Below are 15,724 nucleotides of genomic sequence, written 5' to 3'. Positions count from 1 at the left end.
ATGATATGCATTAAAAGTGGCGTATGTTATGAATACATTTAGTTCAAAATTTCAGACGATCCTGCTTCATATAAAATGTAGTTCGAAATCGCAGATATATAAATATATAGCACCATACGTCCAAATTATTGCATTTATTTATCCGTGCATGTATATACATATGTACGTGTACTAATGATTTTATGCTCGCCTCAAACCTTTTATTTCTACATTGTATTTGCATTTTTTCAATTAACACCCGGGGTACAGTGTTCATACATGTACATTAATGTATGCTACGTACATGTACATTTACAATTAATGTACTCGGTGTACACGTGTGTAAAAATAAACTTATTCATTTGGCGAAAAAAGACCATCTTTTATTCCATAATCGCTATATACAGATAACTTGACATATGTCTAATACGTGCTTGAACTTACATGTTAAAGGGACAATTCAGTGAGGCAAATTCGTTACATAACCACGAAGCAAAATATGACATAAATGTATTGTTCTACATTTCTTATGAAACAAATGACAAGAAATAGTGACAAATTCCACAACATTATTAAGTATTTTGATTAATACCATTGAGATTCCAAATCGTTGATCAATACGATTAAGCAGGTGCAACATCTACGCTGTGCCCTTACCCGAGTCAAAGTCACGCACGTTAAACAAATGCAATACATTACCACTGAGGAGTTGATGAAATTATTTTTAGACAAGAGCATGCATCTAATAATGTTAACACAACTGTAAGAGCGTTTTGAGTAGTTCTAGACAAAAAAAATCTTACTACACAGGCAAGGGTCAGGGTTCGGCATACAAGGCTATGTGTAATGGCGATTGAACATTTCACATACAAATGACTACAGTGGGCTTTTCTGGCATATCACAGTAAAACCAACTAATCTAATTTCCATTAGAACGGGTTTTTTTCGAAATATGTGCAAGTTTTAATGTAGTCTTTGACCGAATTGTCCCTTTATGACACTTTTTTCATAATAATAATAAAGACACAAACAAACAAACAAACAAAAAGATTTTGTCTATTAATTTCCGACTGGTGATAAGGCAAAAAAAAACTGTCTGTTTAGGGTTACCCGATCGACCCTATTTTTTTACCCCCGACCCTATTTTTCCCCCCACTTTTCTACGAAAAATAATTAAAACGTCGCGATTTTAATCTCAGACTCCGGTTCCGGCCATCATATTAGTGTGAAAAACACTAAAAAAAGAAAAAAAAATCCTCCCGACCGACCCTAATTTTTTGCCAATGTAACCCTAAACAGACATATTCTTTTGCCTAATATCATTAACCCATAGGCCATTGTGTACCCAAAATCCCCACAATGAATTCTCCCCCATACATTAGGTTAACTTCCGGTTTACTCGTTTCCGGTTTCGGCATTGGCTATGCTTAGGAAAGAAAGCCTTCAAGAAATTGACCAAATAAACAGCCATGGTGGCGTGGAATTCAACAGAAGCTGAATTCGACGAAGAAAAGGGAGAAATTGTATTGATTAGCCGCCATCGGCTACAAGATGACGCTCTTAGATCAGGAGCTGGACCAAAATTAGCCAAATGTGTAGGGGCCGTCTCGATCTTATTTGTCAAGTCAGATTTTAGCACAGGTGCGTGTTTTTTGGAAGTATCACCGACATCTTTCTTTATTCGGCCCGATAGCATGTTGATCAGTTGGTTTTACTACATATATCTATGCTATCAATTGCTATATATGTATCAAAAACGTGTTTTCTTTATGTGTTTATATGTTATGACCGTCCTCGATTTCCACTGGTATTTCATCCCCGATACACAAGGGGTTACTATTACCTTCGTTATATCCACTCTGGACTATCTCATTGCAAAACTGAAAACAGTTCAGAAGAAAAATTACAGGCATGCAAAAACTTCCTTTGAAAACAACAGAGAGCGATGCCAAACTTCAAAGCCACACTGTCGAGTACAGTGTACCGGTAATCCAATAATATTAGATCTCGATATTGAGAAACTTCTGATGTGACATACGTAATGATCAAAAGTGTCTCGTCGTGCTATACCTCTAACATTGTTGGAGTAAGTGTACCGGTACCGTTATCCGTCTCTTTTGATGTAGATATATATTAAACGACTAAATTACTTGCAGTGTTCTGTCGCCTCCAGTTTAACTATGAGATTGTCCAGAGGTGGATATAGTGTCAGTAATTATAACCCCTGGAGTATTGAGGATGGGGCACTTACAATATACGATCATGTACATAAATAAAGGTACAGTGTTTTTCCTTGGTATTTTGGGAAATTGACACCTGGTGAAAATTGGGAATTTTTGTGCGATAAAAGTTCGGAAATTGGGAAAATTTTTAACTGTGTTTATGGAAATATTGGAAAAGGTAGAAATAAACAGTTATCCTTCTCTAAGAATCAAGTATAAGAATGTATACTAAAATACAATGTTCAGACTTGGGATTTCCAGATTTTTTTGGTTTCGTCACACAAAATAAGCTTCAACTCACTGATTTGGGAAATTTAGACATAGATTTGGGAAAATATAACAAGAAATACAATTGGGAATGGGGCCGAATTCCGGCCCCAAATATAAAGGCAGGAAAAACACTGAGGTATGTCATAAATACATGTAAATTAAAATTGAAGGCCCTTAATGCAACATCAAATGAGCAGATATTTTAATCTATTGATTTACATCCAAAGAATCGAATGGTACATTGTATGGCTAAGTACTTGAAAGACATTGTAAATCTTTAAAGGAAGTCTCTAGATCTGCAGACCTGTGATTGGTTAGTTTTGTTCTCCTAAACTGCCTTCAGTTTTGCCATGACATTGTCCAGGGGTGTAGAGATTGTAAGTGATACTTACCCCTGGAAATGGAGGATAGATTATGATATAAAGTAACTTTTTGCATTCTGTCATATTTGGTTTGTTTGTAGATCAGCTGTACATTATAAATCAGAGGTGTTAACTATAAGTCTATATTTTGAGGATTTCTACAACCATCACATGTGAAAAATGAAAAGAAAAGGAAAACAGATTAAATGGAAAAATGGTTGAATTATGATTTACGAACTTTTGTCCATTCAAATAGTTATAAAAGCATTTTTTCAATCTAAATCCAGAAATTGAATCTTATACATGTACTGTAGTGTATATTTAATCATATTACATTTCACCAAGTATTGTACCAGAGATGATCCTGTTTTTACTGTCTATTGTAGATGCAATCATACCAGGGGAGAGAACTAATGACAGTGAGAAGGTGACAGTATCCCTTCCAGCCTCCCTAAGTGTCGTGCCAGTCCCTTGTCCAAGCTTCATCACCCCGCCAGAGCTAAATAATCACCCACCTGATTTTCCTGTCACACTTAGTAAACCAGCGAAGGCAATTCCAAAAAACCAAACTGTTGAGCCCGGCTGGGTACAACAGGAACAGGAAGATGATCTTGAGGAAGATAATATTCAGGAGGATACATGGCCTAGTGAGGATTTATCACCTATGCAGGCAAATCCTGTTAGGAATGACACTAGCCAAAAAAGGCCTTCACAGACTCCACAAACCAAAAAAGGTCAAAAGAAACCTTCCTCATATTCCTCATTGGAAATACAGGCTCTAACCAGTGGGTTAAAACAAAAACTAGACTCGATCAATCTACCACAGCCAAATGTAGGCACTGACAAAGGGATTGAAGTTAGGGGGACATTTAAAGGAAAAAATACTTTGCTAAATAAGAAAAGTACAGGTCCAAACAAATGTAAATATTGTCGTAAAGTCATAAATTCATGGGAGTCTATTGTGGAACATGCGCTAGAGGACCATGGTATGATCTCTGAAGACTCGGACGAGGTAGCCTGCCCAATCTGTAAGGGTCTCTTCAGCAAAAGAGACATGTCTGCATTTATACAACATGTACAGTCTCATGATAAGAACTGGCAGAATATGTGTAAAGACAATCCTGCCATGTTTCTACAGAACTCTGATGAACTGAGCTTCACACCCGATCAGGACTCTGACATGGAAGATAATGATGGAGATATGTACTTGGATGATTTTGATGACAGTCAGTCCGACCCTGACCAACAGGGGTCTGTGAAGAGGAAGAAAGGCGGGAATAGGTCATTTCCACGTCTGAATGCCCGTCTGACATCGGAGGTCCTGAAATGTACAGAGTGTGGGGATCAGGTCAGTAGCTACAGTGATATTCTCCATCATTGTAAACTGCATGAAATGTTCAAACAATGTCCAGTATGTAGCAAACAGTTCACTCTGAGAGGAGGCTTGCTACGTCACTTCATTACCCATGTGGACAATAGGGTATTCACATGTCCATCATGTGATGCCTACTTCACACGTAAAGATAACCTCAAGCGACACATAGAAAGGAAATGTAGTGGTATTCCTGGCAGTGGACTACTGTCTGGAATCGGCGTAATGGAAAGGCCGCCACAACAGGCACCAAGTAGTAGTCAGGGAAAAAGGTTTAAGCCAAACCCAAAGGAAAAACTTGTCCTCAAATTTGGTAAAAGCTGGCCACACAGGGCACTGGATGCTACAGAAACCTACGAATCACCATCAGACTTTGGAACACCAGATTCTAGCAATGACAACATATCTGAACAAGATTTCAGGGAATTGGACACAGAAATAAAAACAGAACCACAGGTTGAGGACGACCAGCAAGGTTACTCAGGTGAAAGGGAGGAAAGCTCGAGACATGAACAGACTGACCAGAACCAAGTTGGTTTTTCTCCTGCTCCAGGGCCTAGTGATGAAAGTGTCCCACTAAGACCTGCCCTTAGTTACAAATGTGCCACATGTGATGTTCATTTCAACAGCATTCAGGAACTAAAGAGACATATTGTGGTTGAGCACTCGGAGGAAACTCCGTCATCAAGCAATGCTCTGACACACTTGGGATACGAGGAAACTGAGGAGCTAGATGTAAAACCGACAATGACATTCCCAAACCATTACACTCCCGACCTTGGCTACAATATGCCTCAAGATCATCAGACACATTCTGGTATTTCCCACAAAAACTTTCAAGAAGATCTACAAGCAATGGATGTAATTGATATTGAAGCATTAGGCAAGTTTACGGACATAGATGAAGATAGCGCTCCAGGAGGTCAAAATCAAGGAGGACAAAACATGACAGGATTCTCAAACCGAGATGATAGTGTACACCCTTCAGGATCGTCGGAGGGATTTGGTGGGGATGCTGTTATGGATGATATGGGAGACAACTCCTCGGACTCCAATTTACTAGGAGTGGACAGTCCTGATCCATCCACTAGCATGGACTCGTATTCTGAACGAAGCGCTGATTTTCTTCAGAATCTAACTGTGCCAAGAGGACGGAAAGGGGCCGTCAATAAGACCGCCCCAATTTGCCATTTCTGTGGTATGGTGTTTGATCGGCCGGTAGATATTATACATCATGGAGAAGTACACATAAATGAACTTCCAAATCAGTGTACATGCACCATATGTCTTAAAGAACTCAGCGGAAAGGACAGTCTACTGCGACATGCAAACTCTCATATAGGAAGGTGGTATCCATGTGATGTGTGTTCTGCCAGTTTCAGTCGTAAGGACAACCTGAAGCGACACCGAAGAAAGCATGATGAGCCAGGAGGTGTCGAGATGCTAATGAACCTGATGCCCTCTGGCCTGGAACTGATGAGTGAACAGGACAATATAGGGGGATTTCAGAATGCCCAGTAAACTAGGTCTAAACTGCATTTAGATAAAAACTTAGGAACATAATACATTTACATTCTATGTTTAATTTTAGCTAATTTAGCTATTATTGTAGGCAAAAAGATTTTTGCTCTTCTGGAATAATCATTACCATGGTTTTGAATATGTATGTGTTCGTATAAATGTAAGTGATGCAGTCAGTATTTTTTAAGAGTTGTCTCCCTTATCTTAATAGTTAATGCCATAAAGCTTAATAGATTATCGGTGCTTACAAAATATCTTGATATAAAGTCAAAGATTCATTACTTAGCCAAATGAGCCCAAAAACTTTATATTATTCATTTGAAGAAAATTTGGTTCCTAAGGAAATAATTCACAATGTGGCCAGTATTTTTGTTTATTAATCACACCATTTATTTATAGTATATTATACATGTAAGTTAGGATAGATAAACAAATGTAATTTTATATTACCTATGTAATTGTAATTGTCAATTTATGTCTTGACATGTACATGACCTTTGTTGTTGTTTTAGACTATTTGTTATTGTTTTTAAGTACCAATATTGAGTAGTTTTATCAGCTATTGTTCTTTTGTAGCTAATAATTAATAGTTATTTGTAGTATATAGCAAACCGCTGATTTAATCATTTTGATGGAACAGTCATATTGATCTAGCAGTATATCAATATAATGATATACTGTCAATGCGTACAATAATGTGTAAAATTTAAATCGCTGATCAAATGCATTGGGAACACTTCCCCACTCCTCCCAGTTCAAAAAACAAATATCGCATTTCAAAAAATAAGAATCAACAAATGGGGGAAAATGATTTCATTGCGCTTCTGTAATGGAAGTGATAGAGAATCAAACAAAGGAAGTGCAAATCATAACCATTCTCAAAGTATCTGGGTAAATTAATTAAGTCATCCAAGGGAATATAGTTCACCATCAAAAAAACTAACATCTTAATGTTGGTAAACTTCATTAGTGATCAGTTTTGCCACTACAACCAATGTTAAATTGGTTCAATATAATGGAATGGCTTTTGATTGAGTTGATTGCCATGCATCTCAATTGGTTAGAGCTGTCATCGTTATACAAACAATATTGATGTATTGACGATCCTCATCTTCAGATACAATATCGATTCCTATTTTCCAAAAGCAATACAATGAGCGAAATTGTACTCGATGACCTTCCTATGACCTAGTAACGTTGCTCAAATACGGACGAATTGTGTATTATATTTTACAGTACACCAACTGCATATATATTGTAAGGTTAATGATCATTTTCGCTCAATGAATTTATCACAATGACCACAAATTATGAAATACTCGGCAATAGTTCTCGAGTGATATGCATTGTTTTCATTTATAGAACTGATTATGTACTATGCAAAATTATCTTTACGGATATCATCTTTTTCTCAACAACACCATTGTTTCGATATACCTATATCAATAGATCGTGATATTTTCCTTTCGATATATCAATACTTAACATATATATCAATGACAGCTCTACAATTGGTAGTGTCTCGTCTAGTGTTTTGAGGTCCAGGGTTCAAATCCTGGATGACTTATTAATGCCTTATTAATAAGACTTAATTAAATTATTTCACCAGAGTTTTCACCAAGGTTAGTGTTTTATTGTTTAATCAAATATGAACCATCATAGTTTAAATTTGTATTTATTATAGTAATTGCATATGAGATATACTTGTATATGTAATTAAGATTTATCATTGCATAATTTTCATTGGACGATAATATAATTAGTTTGACTCAAACAAATTTTACCAAAAATTGTTAGGTGCAATCTCGAGCTCAATGATACATGTTAGCTGATCAAACTTTTAAACACATACAGGAAAATACTATTAATGCAAAATTAATTGAGTGCAAAATTAATTAAGTGCAAAATTTGCTGTACAAGAAGTGCTGAAATATGATAACAGTCAAATTATGTTTTTTTGGGGTTTTTTAAGAGATATGCATGGTAATATGCAACTGTGTACCACAAACAGACCCATTACTAAGAGTTGTCTCCCCTATACGTCTGTTACACTGTACATGTATGTATGATGTATGTAATGATATGAAATTATGCAATCATGGTATTGTTTTTTGTAGTGTTTGTATGGTTGTGTATAGTTGTAATGTAATTGTGTATGTGGATATTCTAAAACTTACACCACTAGCTAGCTACATATTGTGAGTTGTGATAAATTAATCAATAAGGATGTATTCTTCTGATGTTTCAGTCTAGTTTCGACATAGATAAAAAAAGTTATGAGATTTTCTAATACAATTTATTAATACATGTATCTGTAGCAAGTTGCCAGTTGCAAATTTTGTCAAAAAATTACCCTTATATTCTTAGTAGATTTTTTTATACATCGATTTTAAGAAATGGCCCTTTTGGCGGCCATTTTGAAATTGTGTCTTTTTTCGCTTTGAGCACAGGTTTACGACGCGCGGAAGAAAAAACAAAAACAAAAAAAAACCTAAAAATACTGAAAGGTTGTCTTCTTAGCCCTGTATCCCATTTCCAGAAAATGGGATAATTAATTTTAAAATGCTCTGAACACCACAAAAATCATCCGATCTGAATATTTTTTAGCTTACATTGTAGACAATTCCTTACTGGTCACTATGGTATATGATATGATGGGATTATGGGCGAATTTTATTTCATATCAAAAGTTGAATTACGAGGATTCGTGTAAAAATCGTTAGTCGGAAAAGTACACGCTACATCCCCAGGTCACGATTCCCTAATGAGCACAGACCGAATAAAATCACCATCTATTCAACGAATGCATCCTTGAAGTGCAGATCCTCAATATAAACTCACTTACTTATAAAAATTGCACATAAGTATCCCTTAGCGATCCCCACGCTCCTTTTATTGTCATGCAGAACAGATGATCATCGATCTCGGCCATTTTATGTCTGTCGTCTCCAATTTATTATAAGCTATTTGATTGGTCCACTCGCTCCTAGGAGTCAATCAGTGATCTAGAGCTTGTATCAAATCACCCATAATCCCATCATATCATATACCATAGTGACCAGTAAGGAATTGTCTTCAATGTAAGCTAAAAAATATTCAAATCGGATGATTTTTGTGGTGTTCAGAGCATTTTAAAATTAATTACCCCATTTTCTGGAAATGGGATACAGGGCTAAGTAAACAACCTTTCAGTATTTTTAGTATTTTTTTCTTTTTTGCCCGCGCGTCGTAAACCTGTGCTTTGAGTAGAGCCACAGTTTTACCATTTTTTACTTAAATTGATTTTACTTAAATTATCACTGCACCAGCATTTTTAGCTATATCGAACTGATTTTTGCTGTAAATCTTTGCTAGGTTCATGGTTATTAAAATATTGAGCATTAATGTGTGAAATGATACACGTTTGTCACTTTATATTTACATTTAACGATAATTTGAGCACCTTTATTTTTTACTCAAAAACATTGAAAAATAACAAATATTTGAATAGGGCAAAAAAGTAAGCACATGTACCTCTTATTTTTCTGCCAGATTTAAAAAGAACAACCATTTCTCTATTGATATGCTAAATATTGACAAAAGTTTAATACCAGAACTTTTTCTATAAAGGGTTAAATTTGGCAAAAATGGCTGAAAATGGTGCTTTTGGTAGCTCAAAATTAAGGGGTAGGGGTAGCATATGTTATTATTCAGAGAACAAAATAAGAGTCTTATTAATCATAACTGGTATATTTTAAAGAAGACTACTTGAAAATAAATTCTACAAGCATTCATACATATCAAACACCTCATTAAGAAATTATGGCTTTAATCTCTCGTGTATGTGGTCAAAACTGCATAATTCCTATAAAATCCTATATTTTGTCAACTAGGTACCTTTGAGTGACAAAAGCGCAAAAACGAGCACACGGACATATGTTTTATCTTCCATTTTCTTTTATGGTATGAACTCTTATTTCCAAAAATCTATATGAGAAAAAAAGTTTAATACAAGAAAATTTTGACTTCTCAGAGGAGTTCATCCTTAATTGCATAAATTGAAAAAAAATTGCTTTGAGGTTCACAAGTTTAATTCCAATTATTGCAAACAAAATAGATGTATGTATATTTGCCTTTATATTTTACCTAAGGTTTTAGTTTTCAATGGCACAGAAAATAATATTTTTATTAAAAAAGTGCATTGATTATATGTAAACAAAAACTAACTCATACATGTGGCCATTTTTCGGAAGAAAAGAGTTTATTACATTATTTGTTCTTTAAAATGTCCCAAAGAATAATGGTATGCAAACCAATTTGCAACTGCATGAGGCATGATTTGTAGATTTGTATGGCCACAGCCAATGATTATTCAATAAAAAAGACTTTCTGTAACTCCTACTTTCATTTTATAGATCTTTATTTTTGTGAATGTCAAATTTTGTAGAATTTTGATTATGATATGATTGAGTGTGTATATTTGTTTGACACTTTAATAAGTAGAGAATGTGGTATTGAATAATTTATTATAGGAGATTTCAGAAAAGATGGCGATGACGTCACACAAAGGTACATCCGGGCGCTCAAAGGTACAACTCCTATATCTGTACACATAAAAAATTGAGGGAACACAGCCGCTTGCGATGTTTGTTTACATTTTATTGTAATAAATAGTACGACAATCCGAGAACTATTGCGTTATTTACATTTCGAAAAGTGTAAATAAAAATATTTTACAATAATTTACAATTTTAAACATATGGTATTCATATATTTTACTCTGTTTATACTCCATTTTCGACCGCCACGAGAAAACACGGTCGCCATTACCAAGGATTTATAAGTGAGAAGGATTCGTGTCAGTCTCTTTACATACTAAACACCACGCGAGACGCTTATGAACCGGGAATAAAAACCGTTTTTCTCAACAAATACTTGTCTCATCGAGTCAAACGAAACACCAATGAAAGTAAATTAATTTCACACGTTTATAACTTGCTTTAAAGATGAAGATTTAGAGAAATGTCTTAAACTATCGTTAAAAAAATACGACGCTCATGAAATGGCAGCACGCTTCAGAAAGTAAGACGGTAACCCTCGCACTCCCCATGCTACATCAAAGGCTGCGGCGGCGGATATCAAAGGAAATCAGTCGTCGTCCAACGTCACGGTCAGTGCACATACACAAAAGCGCCTGCGCTGTCTTTGCCCAAAACCCAGTGTGACCTATCCTTCTCATATACGTCCTTGCCATTACGTACAAACATTGACAGATATATTGCAAATATCAATTTGAAATAACAAATTAAATTCAAAGTCACCCAAAATATAATTATAAGCAATTACTGTTTTCGAATGGTTTCTTGATAAAACACCTTACGATGTGTGATTAGTACAAAATTAAACATTTGCTTTCGTAGATTACCCCAAGCCCACGGCAGCCTTTACAGTACAACCGAGAACCCGAATTTCGTCCGTTTTCAGTGTCATAAAATTACGTATTCTGGTTAATATTTTTGTCATCAATTTTGGGATTTAGTTTATAACATACAAATGAGTCAGTTTGTAGGTTCATTAAATCATATTTTTAAACAAAACTTTGAGTATTTAGGATTCTCGAAGCCGTGCGCAATGTATCCTGGTCGGCATTTACGTACAGTACTACGATCTGTAATTTATATCAATTTAAATGAAGTCTACCTAATATGTATACAAATTATATAAAATTAATACCATTTCAATTGGAGACTTAACACAGCAGTCCATGGCATAAAAGCGGCTGAAAATGAAATATTAAAAATGAAATATGCAGCATGAAAACTGAACGATTTCACCATATATTATTTTTCGAGATCGGCAGCCATACATGTACGTGTACGTGTAACACAGTAGTTGATACAAGGGCATTCCATTAAAACAACATGTACATATTAAGTACTTTTTTAGATAAAAGTGTTGGTAATCATTCATATGATTTATTTCCCCAACAATGCTGTGGCCTGCGGTGATCTACCAGCGATGAAGCCATACACGAGCGGCCGTGGTCTGGTCAGGTGGTTCACGTTTTGTTTATATCATATCGTGTTGTGAATAGCTTTTTCATGTTTAAAAGAAACATGATACATTGAAATAAATCATTTATTCATAAACACCTTTTTCACAACCTCAATTTATACGTATGAACAAAATCGGGAACGTGTGATGGCCCGGCAGCGCTTCGATAGGTGGCTTCGACACTAAATCTACACTTGTTATATTTAGCAATAAACAAATGAAAATATAAAAATGTTAACATCCGTAACATGTGAAACAATAAGAAACCATTTCAAAATCAGAATTTGCAAGTATGAAAGTATAAACTTTTGTCAAAGTATCGATTATGAAGCAGGGATGTACGTATCTGTTATTGTTTTTAGCTCACCTGGCCCGAAGGGCCGGTGAGCTTATGTCATGGCGCGGCGTCCGTCGTCCGTCGTCCGTCGGCGTCCGTCGGCGTCCGTCTGTCCGTCAACATTTCCTTTAAATCGCTACTAGTCATAGAGTTCTGAATGGATTATAACCAAATTTGGCCAGAAACATCCTTGGGGGAGGGGGAACAGAACTTGTATAAATTTTGGCTCTGGTCCCTCGGGGGCAGGAGGGGCGGGGCCCAATAGGGGAAATAGAGGTAAATCCTTTAAATCGCTACTAGTCATAGAGTTCTGAATGGAATGTAACCAAATTTGGCCACAAACATCCTTGGGGGGATGGGAACAGAACTTGTATAAATTTTGGCTCTGGTCCCTCGGGGGCAGGAGGGGCGGGGCCCAAAAGGGGAAATAGAGGTAAATCCTTTAAATCGCTACTAGTCATAGAGTTCTACATGGATTGTAACCAAATTTGGCCACAAACATCCTTGGAGGAAGGGGAACAGAATTTGTATAAAGTTTTGCTCTGGTCCCTCGGGGGCAGGAGGGGCGGGGCCCAATAGGGGAAATAGAGGTAAATTCTATAAATCGCTACTTGTCCTCGAGTTCTACATGGATTGTAACCAAATTTGGCCACAAACATCCTTGGGGGAAGGGGAACAGAACTTGTATAAATTTTGGCTCTGACCCCCCAGGGGCAGGAGGGGCGGGGCCCAATAGGGGAAATAGAGGTAAATCATTTAAATCGCTACTAGTCATAGAGTTCTGAATGGAATGTAACCAAATTTGGCCACAAACATCCTTGGGGGAAGAGGAACAGAACTTGTATAAATTTTGGCTCTGGTCCCTCAGGGGCAGGATGGGCGGGGCCCAATAGGGGAAATAGAGGTAAATCCTATAAATCGCTACTTGGCCTAGAGTTCTGCATGGATTGTAACCAAATTTGGCCACAAACATCCTTGGGGGAAGGGGAACAGAACTTGTATAAAGTTTGGCTCTGATACCCCAGGGGCAGGAGGGGTGGGGCCCAATAGGGGATTTAGAGGTTAATATTAAAATTCCTTCAGAAAAGAAACAATGAACCTGTATTCAGAACATTACTTGGCATTGCAAACCAGGTGAGCGGTACAGGCCCTCTGGGCCTCTTGTTATCAGTCGCCATACTGTGTTTGTACCTTTGAGGACCCGGATGTAAACTTTCTGTGACGTCACGCCATCTTTTCTGAAATCTCCTATATGAAAGCCTCATGTTTTTGTAGAGTAGAAATATGTACATTTAAGCACTTGTTTTATGAAGCGCACCACTTTGTGTATGTAGAAGTTGATAGCATTAATATAGTCCCAGATTATTGGGACATTTGTATATAATTTATCAGATCTGGAGTTATTCCCCTTCGTTTTTACTCCGTCAGTCACAGTTACTTCCCTTCGTTTTACTCCGGCAGTACTGAGGTAGCAGTGTACAGTAAGACCGAATGGCCATGGGTGAGATTTTTATTAAGCACAATGTGTAGAATAGAAAAATATATACTTTTATATAGATGTTATTTAAGGTTAAAAAGCTGTGTGTACATAATTAAAGCCTGCACTTTATTTTGCTGAATTTTTCAAATCTACTGTACACTGCCACCTGACAGCAAAGCAAAGGGAAATAACTCATGATAGATAAGAATGACAGAGTAAAAAAGAAGGGAAGCAACTCTAATAGATCAATCAGAAAAGCAGAGTAAAAACAAGGGAAGTAACTCCGATACATCATTATGATAATTCATGACTGTCGACGATATTGCCATATTCTCGGCTAATTTACCAGTCTTTAAAAGATTACGGTACATTTTAATGTGTGACATAGATTTTACATCTATTCAGTGTATATGCAGGTCATCGATATATGTATATAAGTATGAAGTTTATATTGTAGCGTGATTTTGATGTTAGCCTATTGTAATGTAGGATCTAAATTATTGGTACGATATAATGTTTTAATGTTATCGCGATCTACACCAGGTTCGTGTTGAATAGGTCATACATTTTGTTTTTGGTTGTCTGGAACAACAAAAACATGTTTACTTTTATTAAGTTCAAACGATTTCAATCTATCGTATTTGATAAGTCTACTTGCGTTAGATCGTAATTGCTCTAAATTTTTATGCTGGATATTATAACTTTTCATCAGTATTTCCCTAATCATAAGCTCTATATCATAACGCTTGCGAACTCGCACGTACATGTACAATGTACCTGTAGAATATCATGAAGTCGACGATAGTTGGACCATTTGGCATAAAACATGACAGATCTAGAGCATACATCTACACGTTCTCTTTAAATGCCCAAACCACCTGCTGAGATGTTCTAGTATCAAAATTCTACACTGTGTAGTCCTTGTTCTGTTTCCGAAGAAGAAGTAAATTGTGATATTTCTCTTTACCGGAATTATTCTCGACGACCGAATCGATAATGGTCTGCAAATATCACCTTCAAATTTCCTAGCCAACTTCAACAAGATGTCATTGATATTTGTGATACAACAAATGGATCAAAGCGATTTGGCTCGAAATTTGCCGAAATATGAAAATAACGGGAAAAAACTGTTCTTTTTGAAGAAAATGGTAGACCAATTATCACAAGCTGTAAGGGATTAGGTAATAAATGAACATGTGTATCATCACCATTATACTTACATTATGGTTTAAAAAGACACACAGAGCCTACGGAATGTTTTAGTGCATCTTCTTCTTCAGTCATTGTAAATGGCTTTGTTGTCTGTGAATCTCAGTACATGCAACACCGGCGTTGCAGATGACCAAATGATACTATTTGATACCTAAAGTTAGCCTACTATTGTAGACATTCACTTTTCTGAAAGACGTTTTCTGAGAGAATCTGGCTAATCGCAATTGAAATGGAGTTCGCAAAAATGCTTTAAATTGTATTTCTGTTGTTTCTGTGCCAGTTCACCACATCGCAACATCTCGGATAAATTTCTGGCAATATTCGGAACCAATTGCCAGAAATTTATCCGAGACATTGCGATTGATATTCTACCAAGCATTCTACCATGCGCCAGATTAATGGGCATCTAGATCTACTATTGATGATTCTGTATATCTTGTTGTGTTGACATTTTTCTTCATGACGAGAAGGATTATTCCAAATAAACTATTGAATAGCAAACCAGTCTTCTTGTTGAATTACGTATTAAAACCCAAATCGGTTGTACGACCAAGTTCATTCATCGGAAAAGTACAAAGCCACCAAAGCAGTAGTTATTTGTCTTACTCAAAAACAGCTTCCTTTACAGACGATTGAGGACGTATCACATGTAAGTTTTAATAAAAGATTTTCTATTTTATTTGTGAATGTATCGCCAACGTCGACAGTCCTGCTCAGCATTGAGATTTAAATCACGCGTGATTTAGTGGCATCGTTGTGATTAAGTTTCAGAAAATGAATCAGTTATAAATTGTATTATATGATCAATTATAGTCTTCACCGCGGATTTCCTTATACCAAAATCTAGTATGTAACTCGAGATGCGTTCTCCATCTCCTGGTATATTAAAATATTTTGTTTCACATTGACGGCTCCTCACGACTATCTAATTGATGT

At 36.3% G+C, this 15,724-nt stretch overlaps 1 protein-coding gene across 1 annotated transcript; it reads left to right on the top strand.

Moving 5' to 3' along the window:
- Positions 1 to 1,383: 1,383 nt before the first annotated feature.
- On the top strand, positions 1,384 to 10,053 carry LOC138333104 (gastrula zinc finger protein xFG20-1-like). The gene is made up of 2 exons (XM_069281239.1): positions 1,384 to 1,620; positions 3,220 to 10,053. Exons 1-2 carry the CDS (start codon positions 1,449 to 1,451, stop codon positions 5,724 to 5,726), a joined length of 2,679 nt encoding a protein of 892 aa, XP_069137340.1. The 5' UTR covers positions 1,384 to 1,448; the 3' UTR covers positions 5,727 to 10,053.
- The last annotated feature ends 5,671 nt before the right edge of the window (positions 10,054 to 15,724 follow it).

Source organism: Argopecten irradians, chromosome 10 (assembly GCF_041381155.1).
Source record: "Argopecten irradians isolate NY chromosome 10, Ai_NY, whole genome shotgun sequence".
Taxonomy (NCBI): Eukaryota; Metazoa; Mollusca; class Bivalvia; order Pectinida; family Pectinidae; genus Argopecten; species Argopecten irradians.
This window is presented reverse-complemented; position numbering and strand designations above follow the sequence as displayed.

Coding starts and splice junctions, on each gene's coding strand:
- LOC138333104 (XM_069281239.1), top strand. CDS start 1,449: ATGGTGGCGTGGAATTCAACAGAAGCTGAATTCGACGAAGAAAAGGGA. Junction 1,621..3,219: donor CAAGTCAGATTTTAGCACAG/GTGCGTGTTTTT, acceptor TGTCTATTGTAG/ATGCAATCATACCAGGGGAG.